At 49.3% G+C, this 15,033-nt stretch overlaps 1 protein-coding gene across 1 annotated transcript; it reads left to right on the forward strand.

Moving 5' to 3' along the window:
* The first annotated feature begins 10,039 nt into the window (after positions 1-10,039).
* LOC119109990 (ATP-dependent RNA helicase vasa-like) lies at positions 10,040-12,405 on the forward strand. The gene is made up of 4 exons (XM_037233737.1): positions 10,040-10,063; positions 10,384-10,564; positions 10,999-11,274; positions 11,796-12,405. Exons 1-4 carry the CDS (start codon positions 10,040-10,042, stop codon positions 11,897-11,899), a joined length of 585 nt encoding a protein of 194 aa, XP_037089632.1. The 3' UTR covers positions 11,900-12,405.
* Positions 12,406-15,033: the final 2,628 nt, after the last annotated feature.

The raw sequence follows: 15,033 nt of genomic DNA on the forward strand, positions 1-15,033 counted from the left end.
AATGTGTCGAAATGCTTGCAGTTGATGTTTCTTAACGATGGTTTTTTGAGGCAGATGTATCAGTTATTCTTGGACATTATGAAATCATAATTATCGTTTCACAGTTTAGGGCCAATGCACGGTGTCGTAAATAGTTTATAATCACAATTAGTGAAAGGGTTGTCGAAGTGTTTTACTCGCATAATATCACATTTTCTTTGATTCGTAGAGCCTGTACACTGAATCGAATGGTGCAGGAGGCTGTGAAGGTTAAAAATTTGTGCATCACCCGGTAACGTTTGAGATTTAGCGATATACGAATAATTTCAAAATGTTGTATCGTTTAAAGATTGGCTCGGAGTTTTGTGGAGGGTACACGTTTTCTATCAGACGCACAGCCATTATTCGCAAAATTACTACCGAGCTGGTAAGAATCATAATTTACACCCCAAGTCAAGTAGTAATAATTTAGATAAGGAATAATTAATGTGGTATAGACTGGATGTGACGCTGTTTTATCAATGAAGTGCCTAATCTTGCTTATCATATGCTTGCAACAAGATTAATATGACAGGTAAATTTAAGAGAGTGGTCAATGAGCACACCAAGGTATTTGATTACTTTTTTCTCTTCAATGAGTGAACTGTTAGTTTATACATTTGGTTAGAAATGCGAAGAAATGGTAGAGTAATGCTATGTAAATGTTTTTGGTACATCGAGTGAAAGAAAAAATAGCACTAAAACCAATGAAGCCATTAGAAGCAGAAGTGTATTGCACTGTTTTGAGGGCTTCCCATTACTTTTATGTTTGAAGATAATCGCTGTATGCTCAACGTAAGAGAGGCAACATCATGTTACTACTGCTTAATTTAGGCAAGTCATTTGTGTACAATACGAACAGAATTAGGCCAAGAGCTGATCCTCGGGGAACATCCATCGTTACGTTTTTGAATGATGATGGATAACTCTTGATTTTAACATACTGAATTTTGCCAGACAAATAAGAAGAAGGGATTTCAGTGAGATTTTCGTTGCACACCATATTTAGTAAGTTTACGTAGAAGAAGGTTTATGTTAAAGCCCTAGTGATAATTTCCTGGAGGAAGAAGACTTAAATGCGCAATTATAAAATGCTCTTTCGTTCGGCTTCTGTGTTAATTTGTCTACGGTCATGTGTTTCGGTCAAAAATGAGCAAACATGATTGCACTATGACGAGACTTGCGCTCGCGCTATTATGGTCTCAGTTATTTTTTGGCTGGGGCGTGGTGCTCATCAATTAACAGTCTCTTAAGACTTAGCAGCGAATTTTCAAGGCATTTTTAAATTATCGCGAATAATTGGCAGGGGGACGATTTATCCCCCCCCCCCCGCTCAATGCCGGATTAAATCAACTGAAATGCATGTGTCACCGATGAAATTTTGGTGTGTCGAAAACCCACAAGCAATTGGGTTGTGACAGCCAAATTAATTGTGGGCAGTGCGCTCTTTTCTTGTGAAGCGATAAATAAATACCCAAGCAAATTACTTAGCACATAATGGACAACTTATGCAAATCTTAAGTCCTTCGGTATGCGAGAGAGGGAGAGCTGCAAATGTGCCTCTTCAGCTTCACAAAACAGGCGCCTTCATAAGAAACTGATGCAAATCTTCTGCGAGGGCGCCCATGTATAACTGTTGAGGCTACGCACATGAACGTTAAAAAGGCATGCAAGTATACATTATAGCTATTGAGAAGACATGTACGTATATATTACAGCCAGCAGTTATTCACTATATATATAATATATATATATATATATATATATATATATACATGTCTATACATAAAAGAAATAACCAGAAGTAGGCCCGAAATCCGAAAAGCTTTTAGACGTGTTTTCTTATGACGACTTACACGAATCTAGCCTCGCCAATCATTTTGAGAAATCGACACCCATGGCAAACTTCGCTACAGCACCATATTGGCAAAAACCACGACACTTTCACGATTGCCTGACAATGCGCTTTACGTGACGACGCACGTCTGGAAAACGTGCAACAGCTAACATAGCAAGGACATTGACGACAGCATTTGCGGTAAAACACTGACATTTATCAACGTGCAATGACAGAGGATGACAGTCGCCTAAATTGTGGGGGAGACCGCTATTTTATAATCAACTCCTCCCAGCCCTGAGCAACAACACATTCTTGCTCAACCCTTTAGCTATTAGGTGTGTGGGCGGTGGGTACTATGGATGTGGTTAGGGCTATGTGTCCCCGCTTTGTTTCCATTTTGGTTTCATTTCATATGCATCACAGTCACTGGGGTTTTTCTTATTCAATTTGGTTTTACGGTCACTTGTCATCTCTGTACTGAAAGATGTTCCCAAGACAGTGGTGCACAAGCCCCATTCTTAAAGACTCGAAGCGTATCACTTGTGTCATTTATATTGTTCCGACGATGAGATAAGATCGCAAAACGTAAGAATGTACAGGTTGCCGAATTAGATAAATAATTTTGGCACAAACTAGCTTTTAGCACAGCGATACTGCTAAGTCCGGGAACTGGAACGACTCATGAAAAAGCTCGTCAGTGCAGATTCAGCAATCGTTTTCAACAAAACATGCATAAAAAAGTATTTTGCCAGGATCGGCAGACATAAAATTGTATTGATAACACATTAGATCCAATTAACAACACATGGAATTCCCGTTATCAATGCTGTTGTTTTTCCTGCAGATTGCACTGTCACGACACCCACACTTAATGGCAGCTAGATTGGCATATACTATGCAGTCGCACAGATGGTTGACGACACGAATTGCCCTAGGGTGTGAAACAATTCACTGGTATTAATGCTCGCTTGTTGCCTCAATGCGACAGGCCCTCCCCAACTTCCCTCCTCTAACCCCACTCACCTCTCCTCACCCTGCCCTTCTACTCTCCCTTTCCCCACGACGGCCAGTTACTCTGCCTTTCCATGGACCACGAAGAGACAGATAATGATGTCACCAAGAAGCCCGTTTATGACCGTAGCTATATATTCTCAACTCTTATGGAGTGAAATGCTGAAGTTAAAAAACCCGCAGCTCGGAACAAGAACCCGAGATCCTACATAGCCATATGTAGGATTTACCCAAAATAATGCTCATAAACACCGTTCCCGAGTGCAGGGACCGATTGCCCTGCGGCGAACCAGGACCACAGACTGCATGGTAAGTTTGGATCTGCAAGACTCGCTGTAGGTCGACTCCAAAGCCTTCTACCTCAAGACAGTACCAAACATGTGCGAAATGGTCTCGCTCCGTACAATACATTACTCACACTCACTCGAGTCGCGTATCCCGTACCAAGCCAGGCGGCTGTTCGTTGGTAGTATGCGGTGTAAAATGTGGAATTGAAGCCACCTCAACTTAAATCCTTCCTGCTTTTATACACGCTTGAAAATATATGGCTCCAATGAAATGTCTTTTGATATTAAGGTAACCTCTCCATTTCTTTGCGCCTTTTCAGGAGAACCTAATGTAATGTTTTGTCAAGATGCCGTAAGACCACTTTGTGCTTTTCGGTGCCTTCATAATCTGCTCAAAACAAGCCGGCAAGTTTGATATCTATGATCTGCCTCGTAAAAGCATTGTTCTCCATTCTCCGGGTAACTTTGATAACAAACATGCCTCAGAAGAAAGGTTCCTAGATAGAAAGTTCCTAAGATATGTTGGGACCGAAGCTCAGTTCCATCTTTTAGCCTTCACCGCCCAAGGTCATACAAGTCGGCCACCCTAAGAACAAACGCCATGCCCGATTAGAGTCTGTCTTTGAAAGTTATTGTTGCCTTCAAGGTGCATGTTGTTGAACCAGATTGGTTTGGATGATACCTCGCTACCCGATGGCTTCTCCATGAGGCTTAATTTGTTCCAGACGGCTACTGCCTGGAACCAAAATTTGTCTTTGTGGAACTCGCGCATCATAGAGGTCGCCATCACAGTTGAATATTGTGCCCTCGTTATCCTCAAACACTATCGCTCACGCTACAGCCTTCCACTTGCTTCTACATCCCTTGTCGGGCACTCGCCTTACCCACGCCATCTTAAGGCTGTACGCCTGAACGCTCACGTCTGGAAGCTTGAGGCTTCCGCACTGCCAGCCGTTTTCAACTGTAGACCGTTCCATCCCATCTGCCTTGTCCAGAAAAAGTGGGAACATCAACGTTTCTCTTTGTTTATTTGCTGCGATGTTGGCTTTTCGAGAACTGGCATGACGTGGATAAGCTGTGACAGTGCCTCAGACTTTAAGGCGTGAGCCCTCCCGTGCGCCGTGACCCCGCGAGAGAGAACAAGGTGTTAATTGTTTTTCCACAAGGGAATGTTCCACATTTGTATGGCGTTTTGAACTGAAACAGTCATCTTGACGACCTTTTGATGCAGTTTACGGTCATACTATTTTAAGACCAAAAACGATTTGGTTCCGGAGTTACACGGCCGCAAACTGTCAAATCCTTATAGTTCCCCTATTTCAAATCGCCTTGTGATTAATGACGCAATAGAAACGTCACTAGATATCCGTGATATTATTGGTTGTTTGCTTGTTCATATTTCGTTTATGATAAAACCGTATGGGGGCTGACTCATTCGCAAAGGCGATGATGCTGCACATGTGTTACAATACGCGAAAGGTGATTGGCTGTTATTAAGATTGTACTGCTGAATGTGTATCGCGAACATAATCGTGAGCAATTTCGGCTTGTGCGGCATTTGTCGACGGGCATTTTCTCCCACGCCCAGCCAGTGTCCTGTTTGTATCGGTGGGGATGCGGAACATGGGGTGGTGTGTGTGCAGTGATCGCAGGAGACAAGAAAATGATTTGACTGTTCGCGTAAGTACCTCGCTCCCAATGTGTTAAAACACTTCACGCCGAATATGTCTGGTGTATCACTGACATCTCAGCAATAAGTTCAGGGTATGCACGTCTCAATATGGCACGCAGCCTCGAATGTGGTGTGCGGTCGCTTTCCACTGTTCTCAGTTTGAGGAATGAGTATGCAATCACGGGCGTGTTCGGCTAAGGGAAAATTGCTGAACGAATAGTAATCTCTTCGATAATCCTCCATGGAAATTTTCCATTTGCACTCGACCGGTCCGGAAAATTATCCCCCGGATAAGTCCCCCATACGCCATCCACAGCTAACTGTCATAGCCATGCATGGCGAAAACAGATTCTTCGTCTTGACCATGCTCTGAAAGTTCTCCGGGATTCTCTGTCGCTACGGAAAATTACCGGACAAATTTCCGTGACGGCACTGCCGAACGCCATTCCGAAAAATTCCCAATATTCCGGATAATTTTACAAGAGTATCTGCCGGCCGGACGCGCCCCGCAAAAAGGCAAAAATGCCTTCAAACATGCCGGCAAAAATGCCTTCGAAAATAAAACAAGGTCTTTAAAAAGCAGATGCACGCGGCAGCTGAATAGCGGGTGCAATTGCTAGGAGCTGGTCTTACGGTTGCCACCAATTTCAGAAATAGTTTTGTTTATGTACTTTATTGCCGCAAAAAACATGCAAGATATTAATGTTAAGAGTAACTGACTAGGGCCAAGTATGGCATGTTGGTAGAGGACATTGTATGGCACATTGGCAAGTAGCTTTTAATAACATTTTTGAGTAAGTTCAAATACTTTTGCTTGTTTCAATCACTAGGTTATGGGCACCACATGACCAATGTAGTTGGCGCGCCCGAAAGCCCAAATCATCATCGTCATCATACTTGTTTCCATCTCCTACCTATCTCACCGCCATCATGGAGCTACACCTTGGCTATTTGATGTAACCACTTCTTAAACAGATGAATTACACATACTTGCATAAACTTGCATAAACTCAGACCCGGATTCTGGACTTTGAAATGGTGTAGACACAGGAAACGCTGGGGTGCCTGGAACACATTCCCTGTGCTGAAAACAATTCAGGACATCAATGATCAGTATCAGAAAGATTGACAACGCACAAAGCTGTCACACGATGTACAGGTTATACGACAGCACTGCGACATGTGCGCCAAGTATAACACAAAACAGTGTTTTACTTGCATCATATAAATGTTGATATCAGAAATTACTGCAGCACACTGAAATGCATGAATGAATAATAACTGAAAGCGGACATGGCAATGAACGAGACAAAGGTGATCACAGAAATGCCATGTGCGTTCTAATGTTGAATAAGTTCAAGCCTGAATGCCAAGGCTAAATATAACGTGTCTGACAAAAAAAAAAAATTGGCCGTCAGGCTGGAAAAGGGATGTGACGGAAAATGTGTCTGGCACACTCCATGCCACGTCTTTGGAACACTGATACCACATACATCAAGTCATTTCTGTTGGTGGCCTTGTGAGCTGGGAATCTGAAAGAATCACAGTAATTGGGAAACTGGATTACTATACAATGCAATGGACATCTTCTACTTCAAATGAGTAATGCAAATTGAAATTATCTGCCCACAGGGTGTGCGTTGATCATTATGCTAAGTGGTGATTCATCAGGAGTACATCTGAGATGCCAAAAATGTCTGACTCATTTTGAAAGGCCCGTCATCCCAAAAATAAGTAATACAAGCTGAGGCCATGCACCCTTGAACTTTGCAAGCTGTGAGCATGGTGCATAGCTGTCACCAAATCTAGTTAATAGTAAGCAAATTTAGTGTTTTAAAAAAGTGGCAGCAGCATGGCAATACCCAAACAATGTCGTGGCCAGAATATGACAGCTTGGAGCTCAGCCACGTGCAAATCTGTTTACAGCACATAGAGTTCAGTGGTAAGTTGAGTACACTGATGATTCCTGTAAGTTGGAACAATGGAATAGTTTTTGACTGATATCCCTGATCCTTGCCTGACTGACAAAATTCACACTGTTCATGCAAGTTTATGCAAGTATGTGTAATTCATCTGTTTAAGAAGTGGTTACATCAAATAGCCAAGGTGTAGCTCCATGATGGCGGTGAGATAGGTAGGAGATGGAAACAAGTATGATGACGATGATGATTTGGGCTTTTGGGCGCGCCAACTACATTGGTCATGTGGTGCCCATAACCTAGTGATGGAAACAAGGAAAAGTATTTGAACTTACTCAAAAATGTTATTAAAAGCTACTTGCCAATGTGTCATACAACGTGCTCCGCCAACATGCCATACTTGGCCCCAGTCAGTTACTCTCAACATTAATATCTTGTATGTTTTTGCGGCAATAAAGTACATAAACAAATCTATTTCTGAAATTGGTGGCAACCGTAAGACCAGCTCCTAGCAATTGCACCCGCTATTCAGCTGCCGCGTGCATCTGCTTTTTAAGACCTTGTTTAATTTTCGAAGGCATTTTTGCCGGCACGTTTGAAGGCATTTTTGCATTTTTGCGGGGCGCGTCCGGCCGGCAGATACTCTTGTAAAGTTATCCGGAATATTGGGAATTTTTCGGAATGGCGTTCGGCAGTGCCGTCACGGAAATTTGTCCGGTAATTTTCCGTAGCGACAGAGAATCCCGGAGAACTTTCAGAGCATGGTCAAGACGAAGAATCTGTTCTCGCCATGCATAGCTATGACAGTTAGCTGTGGATGGCGTATGGGGGACTAATCCGGGGGATAATTTCCGGACCGGTCGAGTGTGAATACAGTGTGAATTTTGTCAGTCAGGCAAGGATCAGGGATATCAGTCAAAAACTATTCCATTGTTCCAACTTACAGGAATCATCAGTGTACTCAACTTACCACTGAACTCTATGTGCTGTAAACAGATTTGCACTTGGCTGAGCTCCAAGCTGTCATATTCTGGCCATGACATTGTTTGGGTATTGCCATGCTGCTGCCACTTTTTTAAAACACTAAATTTGCTTACTATTAACTAGATTTGGTGACAGCTATGCACCATGCTCACAGCTTGCAAAGTTCAAGGGTGCATGGCCTCAGCTTGTATTACTTATTTTTGGGATGACGGGCCTTTCAAAATGAGTCAGACATTTTTGGCATCTCAGATGTACTCCTGATGAATCACCACTTAGCATGATGATTAACGCACACATTGTGGGCAGATATTTTCAATTTGCATTACTCATTTGAAGTAGAAGATGTCCATTGTATTGTATAGTAATCCAATTTCCCAATTACTGTGACCCTTTCAGATTCCCAGCTCAACAAGGCCACCAACAGAAATGACTTGATGTATGTGGTATCAGTGTTCCAAAGACGTGGCATGGAGTGTGCCAGACACATTTTCCGTCACATCCCTTTTCCAGCCTGACGGCCAATTTTTTTTTTTGTCAGACACTTCATATTTAGTCTTGGCATTCAGACTTGAACTTATTCAACATTAGAGCACACATGACATTTCTGTGATCACCTTTTGTTTCGTTCATTGCCATGTCCGCTTTCAGTTATTATTCATTCATGCATTTCAGTGAGCTGCAGTAATTTCTGATATCAGCATTTATATGATGCAAGTAAAACACTGTTTTGTGCTATACTTGGCGCACATGTCGCAGTGCTGTCCTATAACCTGTACATCGTGTGACAGCTTTGTGCATTGCCAATCTTTCTGATACTGATCATTGATGTCCTGAATTGTTTTCAGCACAGGGAATGTGTTCCAGGCACCCCAGCGTTTCCTGTGTCTACACCATCTCAAAGACCAGAATCCGGCTCTGAGTGTTTTCTTTTTGGGTTGATTTTGAAAATTAGTTTACTTTTGAACAAGAATATTAAAATTTGTTTTACAAAAATCATAGTACAAACTGCATTAAGTGATGACATAAAGATAATTAAATTTGCAATACTTATTGATGTTGACATTGTTTTATGATGATCATATCGTGCCAAACACAAGGAACTTAGTAAGACCTACAGGGACTTAAAGGACTACATGAAACACCTAGATGATTAAATGGACTAGCAGCCTGAAATCTGATGCTGACATTGTCTTATAGTGATCATATTGTGCCAAACACAAGGAACTTAGTAAGATCTACAGGGACTTAAAGGACTACATGAAACACCTAGATGACTAAAGGGACTAGCAGCCTGAAATCTGTCTAATTAGTGAAATTGCACATTTGCATGTAGTATTGTGTGGACAATGCCGTATAAAACATTGATGCAGCTTGTTTGCTCCTATGCTCTAAAGCCAGAGCAGAGTTGCCAGTAAGTCCCCACCTTAGTTGTTGCAGTCATCGTCATAGGTATTAACTCTACATCTGCAGTCTATTACAATTTCTATTTCACAGTGTGTTATGTTCCAGACGATCGGCAACAAGCAACAAGCTGGTGGTGTCCAGCAGCACGTACATGATCCTGCGACGTGCGATGCGAAAGGCCGGCCTACCAACAGTCAAGCGTACCATCCTGCACCTTGCTAAAGGGTAACCATTGGTTTGTTCAGGCAGCAGAGTGCCCTTTAGGCTACACAACCTTGTATCATGCAGCGTGCACACAGCTTCAGGAACACTACTTGTAGGTACTGCACCTGGCTATGATTGTTTTACAACGGTGCCTAAGCCTATAAGGAAGAGGTTATCACCCATTTTTGCATGCAAATTTTCTCGTATCTCAAAGGTCTTTACAGTACGATATGAGTTGTTCCAAACATGCTGCACCTTACTACCTAACTGGACGTGTGAATTAAATTAGACGTCAGCAATTAATTCCGAGCCTGTGAATGGAGTTTACCATCCGCATGATTGTCGTGAGTGCAAAATAAATCCGCGGCTTGCAGTCATGTTTATTCTGTGGTTCCCCTGTTTTGCGTTTTTAAGCAGTGCTTCATTTCACTACAGGTACCTGAGGGAACCTGGTGGTGGCGATGGCTATCACCATTCGCCGACGTTAGTAATGTCTTCTAATGATGGGCATGTCTCTGTCTTTATTAAGAAAAATTGATAACATAACTGCAACATTTTCAATTGTGATATAGGCCTCCCGGCGCCGGGTCATGTGACCCGTCAGATCAGTTGACGGATCACCAGCTGACTCGCGCCCGAAATCGCGGAGCAGTGATAATCCGGTCGCTCGCGCGCGCGCGTCGCTGTCGTGAGGTAATGTATGAGCCGAGCTAAGATCCTGCGAGTGAGACCAGAACAACTTCAACACTGTTGATTTCAAGCCAGCGCCAATGCTAGTTAACGGCAGTGATGGGTATTCAGCTTGTCATTAAGGCTCAGTAAATGTATTCGCGGATTGTGGTCAGGCTCCTCTAATAATGCATATGACCTTCATAAGCTGAAGCCTTAAGCTAAAGCCTAGTCGAACCGTGATGTTTCCACCGCTCGTTATCTTTTGCTGCACCGAGCGCGACCTGGACCGGGTCCATGGGCGACCCTCAGCCGTGAGGCCGCGGCCGCCGCGTGACCGTGCCGCCGTCTGCCCTCGCCTGCCCCTCCCGCCAGGTGTTCGTGGAGGCGAAGCGGGTGGCCGACTTCATCGCGTCGCACCTGTGTCAGGCCGGCTTCCCGACCACCAGCATCCACGGCGACCGGCTGCAGCGCGAGCGCGAGGAGGCGCTGGCTGACTTCACGTACGGCAAGACGTCGACGCTGATCGCCACGTCGGTGGCCTCGCGCGGCCTCGGTGAGTGGCCGCCGCCCCGAGACCATCCATGTCGGCGGGGCTCGTGCGCTCGTGGCCGAAAGCGAACGCTGCGTGGTTGGATGCCAGGCGTGTTGTGTGGCGCGTCGTGATCAGGCGTCGTCGAGATTTTCATCAAACAGAGGTCGAACTGTTGTGCCCTTCCGTGAGTAATTATTGTACCTGCGTTTGGAGTTAATCCATGTTAATGTCAGAAAAGATCGGAACGAAAGTGAGCAGGGGTAAGCAAAGTCCCCGATCCAACAGTGAACCTGATCCAGTTTGTATGAGCACAACGCTTAACGGAGATTAATTCGTTGGTAGTAATTTTTTATTTTGTTGGTCATGTAAGTAGACTGTTGCGACATGCCGGATACTGTTCCCACTGCATCTGCATGACGCGGCGCAGCCCTGGCTAACCGACACCCCTCCCCCAGACATCAAGGGCGTGGCCAGCGTGGTCAATTACGACCTGCCGAAGGCCATCGACGACTGCGTGCACCGGATCGGCCGCACGGGCCGCGTGGGCAACACCGGCAGCGCCATCGGCTTCTACGACAGCGCGCTGGCCGCCGACCTGGTGAAGATTCTGGCCGGCGCCGAGCAGGAGGTGCCCGACTTCCTGCAGCGCGACGCCGGCAGCGCCGACTTCGGCGGCGCTGCCGGCGGCTCGTACGCGTCACGCGACATCCGGCGCGGGGCGAGTCTGGCCGGTGCGTCGGGGACGTGATTGGCGCGGGGTGGCGGGAGGAATGCACCGACAGGGTGCATTCATGGTTCTCGTGGCGAGCAACATTGCGACATTGTGCACTGTCTCTGCTTATGTCAGTTACTCCTTACCCAGGATAATTCTTAAGTGGAACGGCGGCCGCTAGATGATCAGACGAGAGAAACGACTGGTGTGCGGAAGCCAAGTTCTACCCAATTTCAGTTCTACTCCCATGAAATCATTTGATGCCCCAGAATTGGCGACGTCGCCGATAAGGTAACGCACATTTCCTACACTGCAACGGAAACTACGTTGCAGTATCGTTCTGACGAGAAAGCTCCGACTGTCAGTTTGGGGCACGCGAGTGTCCACATCTGGATTTCGCCGGTGTGCTCCAGCCGCGTTGTCCCGTGCTTATTTATGCGAACTCGCCAGCCTGGTGTAGTGGTGTGATTGGCTCAGGTCACGGTGCGTCCGGCCGGTGACGCCCGGCATCTGACTGACTGTTGGCTCGTGCGCCCGCAGTGCGGCGGCGGCGTCGGTGGCATGGGCGGCGCGGCGGCCGGCTACAACCAGCAGCCGGCCACCATGGACGCGGAGGACTGGGACTAGCGCCCGGGACGGCCTGACTCGGCGCCGCCCCACCGTGCCGCGTGCCATGCCGTGTCGTGGCAGCTGTAGATAGTGTTTCCGTTGTGTTAGCCGGCGGGAGTGGGCGCCTGGCCGGCGGCTTGTTTCTTAGCGGGTTGGCAGCGGCCGGACCCCGCGCCGGCGACCGGCGCCCGCGCCTGGCGGGAGCACCGGGGTGGCGGCGTTGCGCACCGGTAGCGCGAAGACGGCACACCGTATTTCGTGGCCGGCGGCATTCCATGAGGAAGCTTGGCTTCGTGCCAGTATTCTGTGGCGGCGGGTGGGGGCTGGGCCGGCCGATATTGGCTGTGAAAGCCGTCTGGTCGCGCTCGCGAGAGCGGGAGACAGGGTAGCGCCCGGCCCCCGCATCTCAGCATGGCAGGTGCCGCTCGAGGCGCGCTGTGGCGTCTGTGGACAGCCGGCACGTGTCTGCCGGGAGCCGACCCGGACCATGCAATCCGGAGCCGCGTGCATAGCACGCGTTCAGTTATTGTAGTTTATTGAACTCGCGGAGTCGAATAAATGCGTTTTTTATTGGTCCGTCTCTCGAGTCTCCGAGGCCTGGGACAGAAACATAGGCACGTAAAGCGCGAAGACTGCTGTCCATCGTCACCATCACACTGACTCGGCCCGCCAGCGAGACTTCACGCGGACGTACTGCGCGCCGGTACTGGCGCGGACGCGGGAGCGCACCGCGGTTGCGGGCCCGGCTCACTACAGCCCGACGGTGTCTAGGAACTCGTGGCTGTAGGGCTTGTCGCCGAACAAGCAGGCGAACTTGAACACGACGTCCGCAGCCGGCATCACCAGCACGCTGTCGGGCGGGCTGCAGCCGTCCGCGGGTCCTGCCGACGGGCCGTCGGCAGGACCCGGGCACGTCAGCGCCGCGGGCACGTGTTCCGGGAGGGCTGGAGGTGGACGGAGTCCGCCTCGCTGCAGTTAGGAATCGAAAGCCAAACCGGCCGCGGTGCAATGCAGAGGAGGGGGGGGGGGGGGAGGGGCGAAAATGGGTGCCTTCCTGCCAGGGTGAGAGGCAAGCGACCTCATACGGTCTCAGCAGCAGTGTGTCGTTGGGTGCGTCGTTAAGCACCAATGGCGACGGCAGAGACGCCAGGCATGACGCTGATGCTTCATCTGCGTCCATTTACGCAGGCGGCAGCGTTCAGAAACACGGGTGGCTTATTTAGGGTCCTCCAGCACAATCCAGCCCGGTTGGACATCCAACTTCCACACCAAGATCCGACGAGCCCAGGAGTACGGTATTCCACCCGCCGCAAGGTGTGGCGTGGCGGTGCGCGGGTCTCACCTTTGAACCAGGCGAGATCGGGGCGCTTGGAGAAGAGCGTGGTGCGGGACACCTGTCTGCTCTCGGTCAGGGCGACGCACCCCACCTCTTCCAGGGTCTGGAGGAGGGGGAGGGGGTTAATGGCGCGGTAGGCGTGCGCGAGGCAGCTGGGCGCGCCGGCGCCGCAGCGACGGTGGCAAGGCGGGTAGATCGAGAGGCGATGAACCCGACGGCCTGGTCGGGAGCGACGAACACACGGTAAGCATGAGCAAGAGAGCCTGCTCCGAGACGGATGGCCGCGTCCCAGCGCCGCCGGATGGGGAACAGACATTGCTCAGACGGCAGCCTTCCCCGCCTACCGCGTGAGCTGCACCCTTGACACGTAGCACACTGCGCGACCGCGCCTCCAACGACGAAAGACCGGCCGCGCCTAGGCTGCGCAGGTTGCTGAGAGCCTGGGGTCGGGGTGGAGGCAGACGACACGCGGAGCGACAGCAAGGCCGCACGGACCTCCAGCAGTTGGCGCGTCTGCACTGCCGTCAGCATGGGGTGGAAGTGGCTCTGGACGGCAGCGAGCGGGCAGGCCGGCCACGTCATGCAGTGGCTGAGCACGGCGTCGGAGAGCCGGTCCAGCACGCGCCGGTTCATGGAGCCGCCGACGCGTCGCCACGGCGCCGTCTGGAAGAACACCGGCTGCATGTCCCTGCTGGGCCCAGACAGGGCGGTGTCAGAGGGCGGCCATGTGGCGCTGAAACACTCGTAAGCACTCGCTAACGTTGGATACGTAGCGAAGCGGAAATGGGCTCAGTGCTAACGCTGACAACTGCGTTCAAATATCACGTTTCCTTACAATGTTGGCCTCGACAGTTTCTGCACTCCCCAATAACGTGAGCGGCGCGTTCTATAGCAATCCCCACACTCCAAAAGCAAGCCTACATACCTCCTCGTGAGCGGAACGGACACCGGCGGGGGAGCCTCGCTATTCACCGCCAATCGTGTTCATCCCATTGTTGGGATTCCCATAACGAAGGTTCTAAACCATTTTTGACGAATGTGGACGCAAGATTGGATAATTATACCACGCTTTATCACTTCACTCCAAGTCCCGTCACCTTTCTAACGCTATACATGACACCATAAATTCCAATGAAGTTGAGTTAAAAAAGAAACTTTGAACAAATCTTGCACGGATGTGCCAAACACCTCATTTTCAAGCGCTATCAGCCTGACACCAGCGAGCTCACCACCACTACCTCTTTGGCAGAGGCATGCCGGAGCTGCCTCAGAACGTGTAAACGCCAGAACGGGCACCATATGGCACGTATTCACAGGACCTGACGGCCCACGCGATAAACCACACCCTTCCCACCGTGTCCTCCACGGGGAGCAGCCACCACCGCAGCACGCAAGCCGCCACCTACCTGCGGCTGGAAGAGGCTAGGTCGCCGCCGACCGCGGCCAGGCCGCTGGCGGCCGACTCCTGCTGCAGGCGTGTCAGGTGGTACGAGTGCAGTACCCAGCGCTGGCCGAGCGAGCGCACCACGTACAGCAGGCGCGTGACGCCGCCGCGCAGCAGCAGCTCGTGCTGCACCATCAGCGCCACCAGACGCCGCAGCTCGGGCCGTGCCAGGCCGCTCTCCTGCCCGGCCGGCGCAGCAGTGCGTCAGAGGGCCCGGCGCCCGCACGCGCACTACAGTCACGGAACTCACACCGTCACTCGAGACAGAACGGGGGTCAGAGAGGGGTCTGGTACACCCCGGACTCAGGCACGACTCTGCACCAGCAGCTGCGCCGGCCCCATGCCCAGCTCGCCGGCGTCCTCCAGTATCGAGATCAGCTGCTTCACGT

Source organism: Pollicipes pollicipes, unplaced genomic scaffold (assembly GCF_011947565.3).
Source record: "Pollicipes pollicipes isolate AB1234 unplaced genomic scaffold, Ppol_2.1 Scaffold_7231;HRSCAF=8579_pilon_pilon_pilon, whole genome shotgun sequence".
Classification (NCBI taxonomy): Eukaryota; Metazoa; Arthropoda; class Thecostraca; order Pollicipedomorpha; family Pollicipedidae; genus Pollicipes; species Pollicipes pollicipes.

Coding starts and splice junctions, on each gene's coding strand:
- LOC119109990 (XM_037233737.1), top strand. CDS start 10,040: ATGAGCCGAGCTAAGATCCTGCGA. Junction 10,064..10,383: donor GCCGAGCTAAGATCCTGCGA/GTGAGACCAGAA, acceptor CCCTCCCGCCAG/GTGTTCGTGGAGGCGAAGCG. Junction 11,275..11,795: donor GCGCGGGGCGAGTCTGGCCG/GTGCGTCGGGGA, acceptor GTGCGCCCGCAG/TGCGGCGGCGGCGTCGGTGG.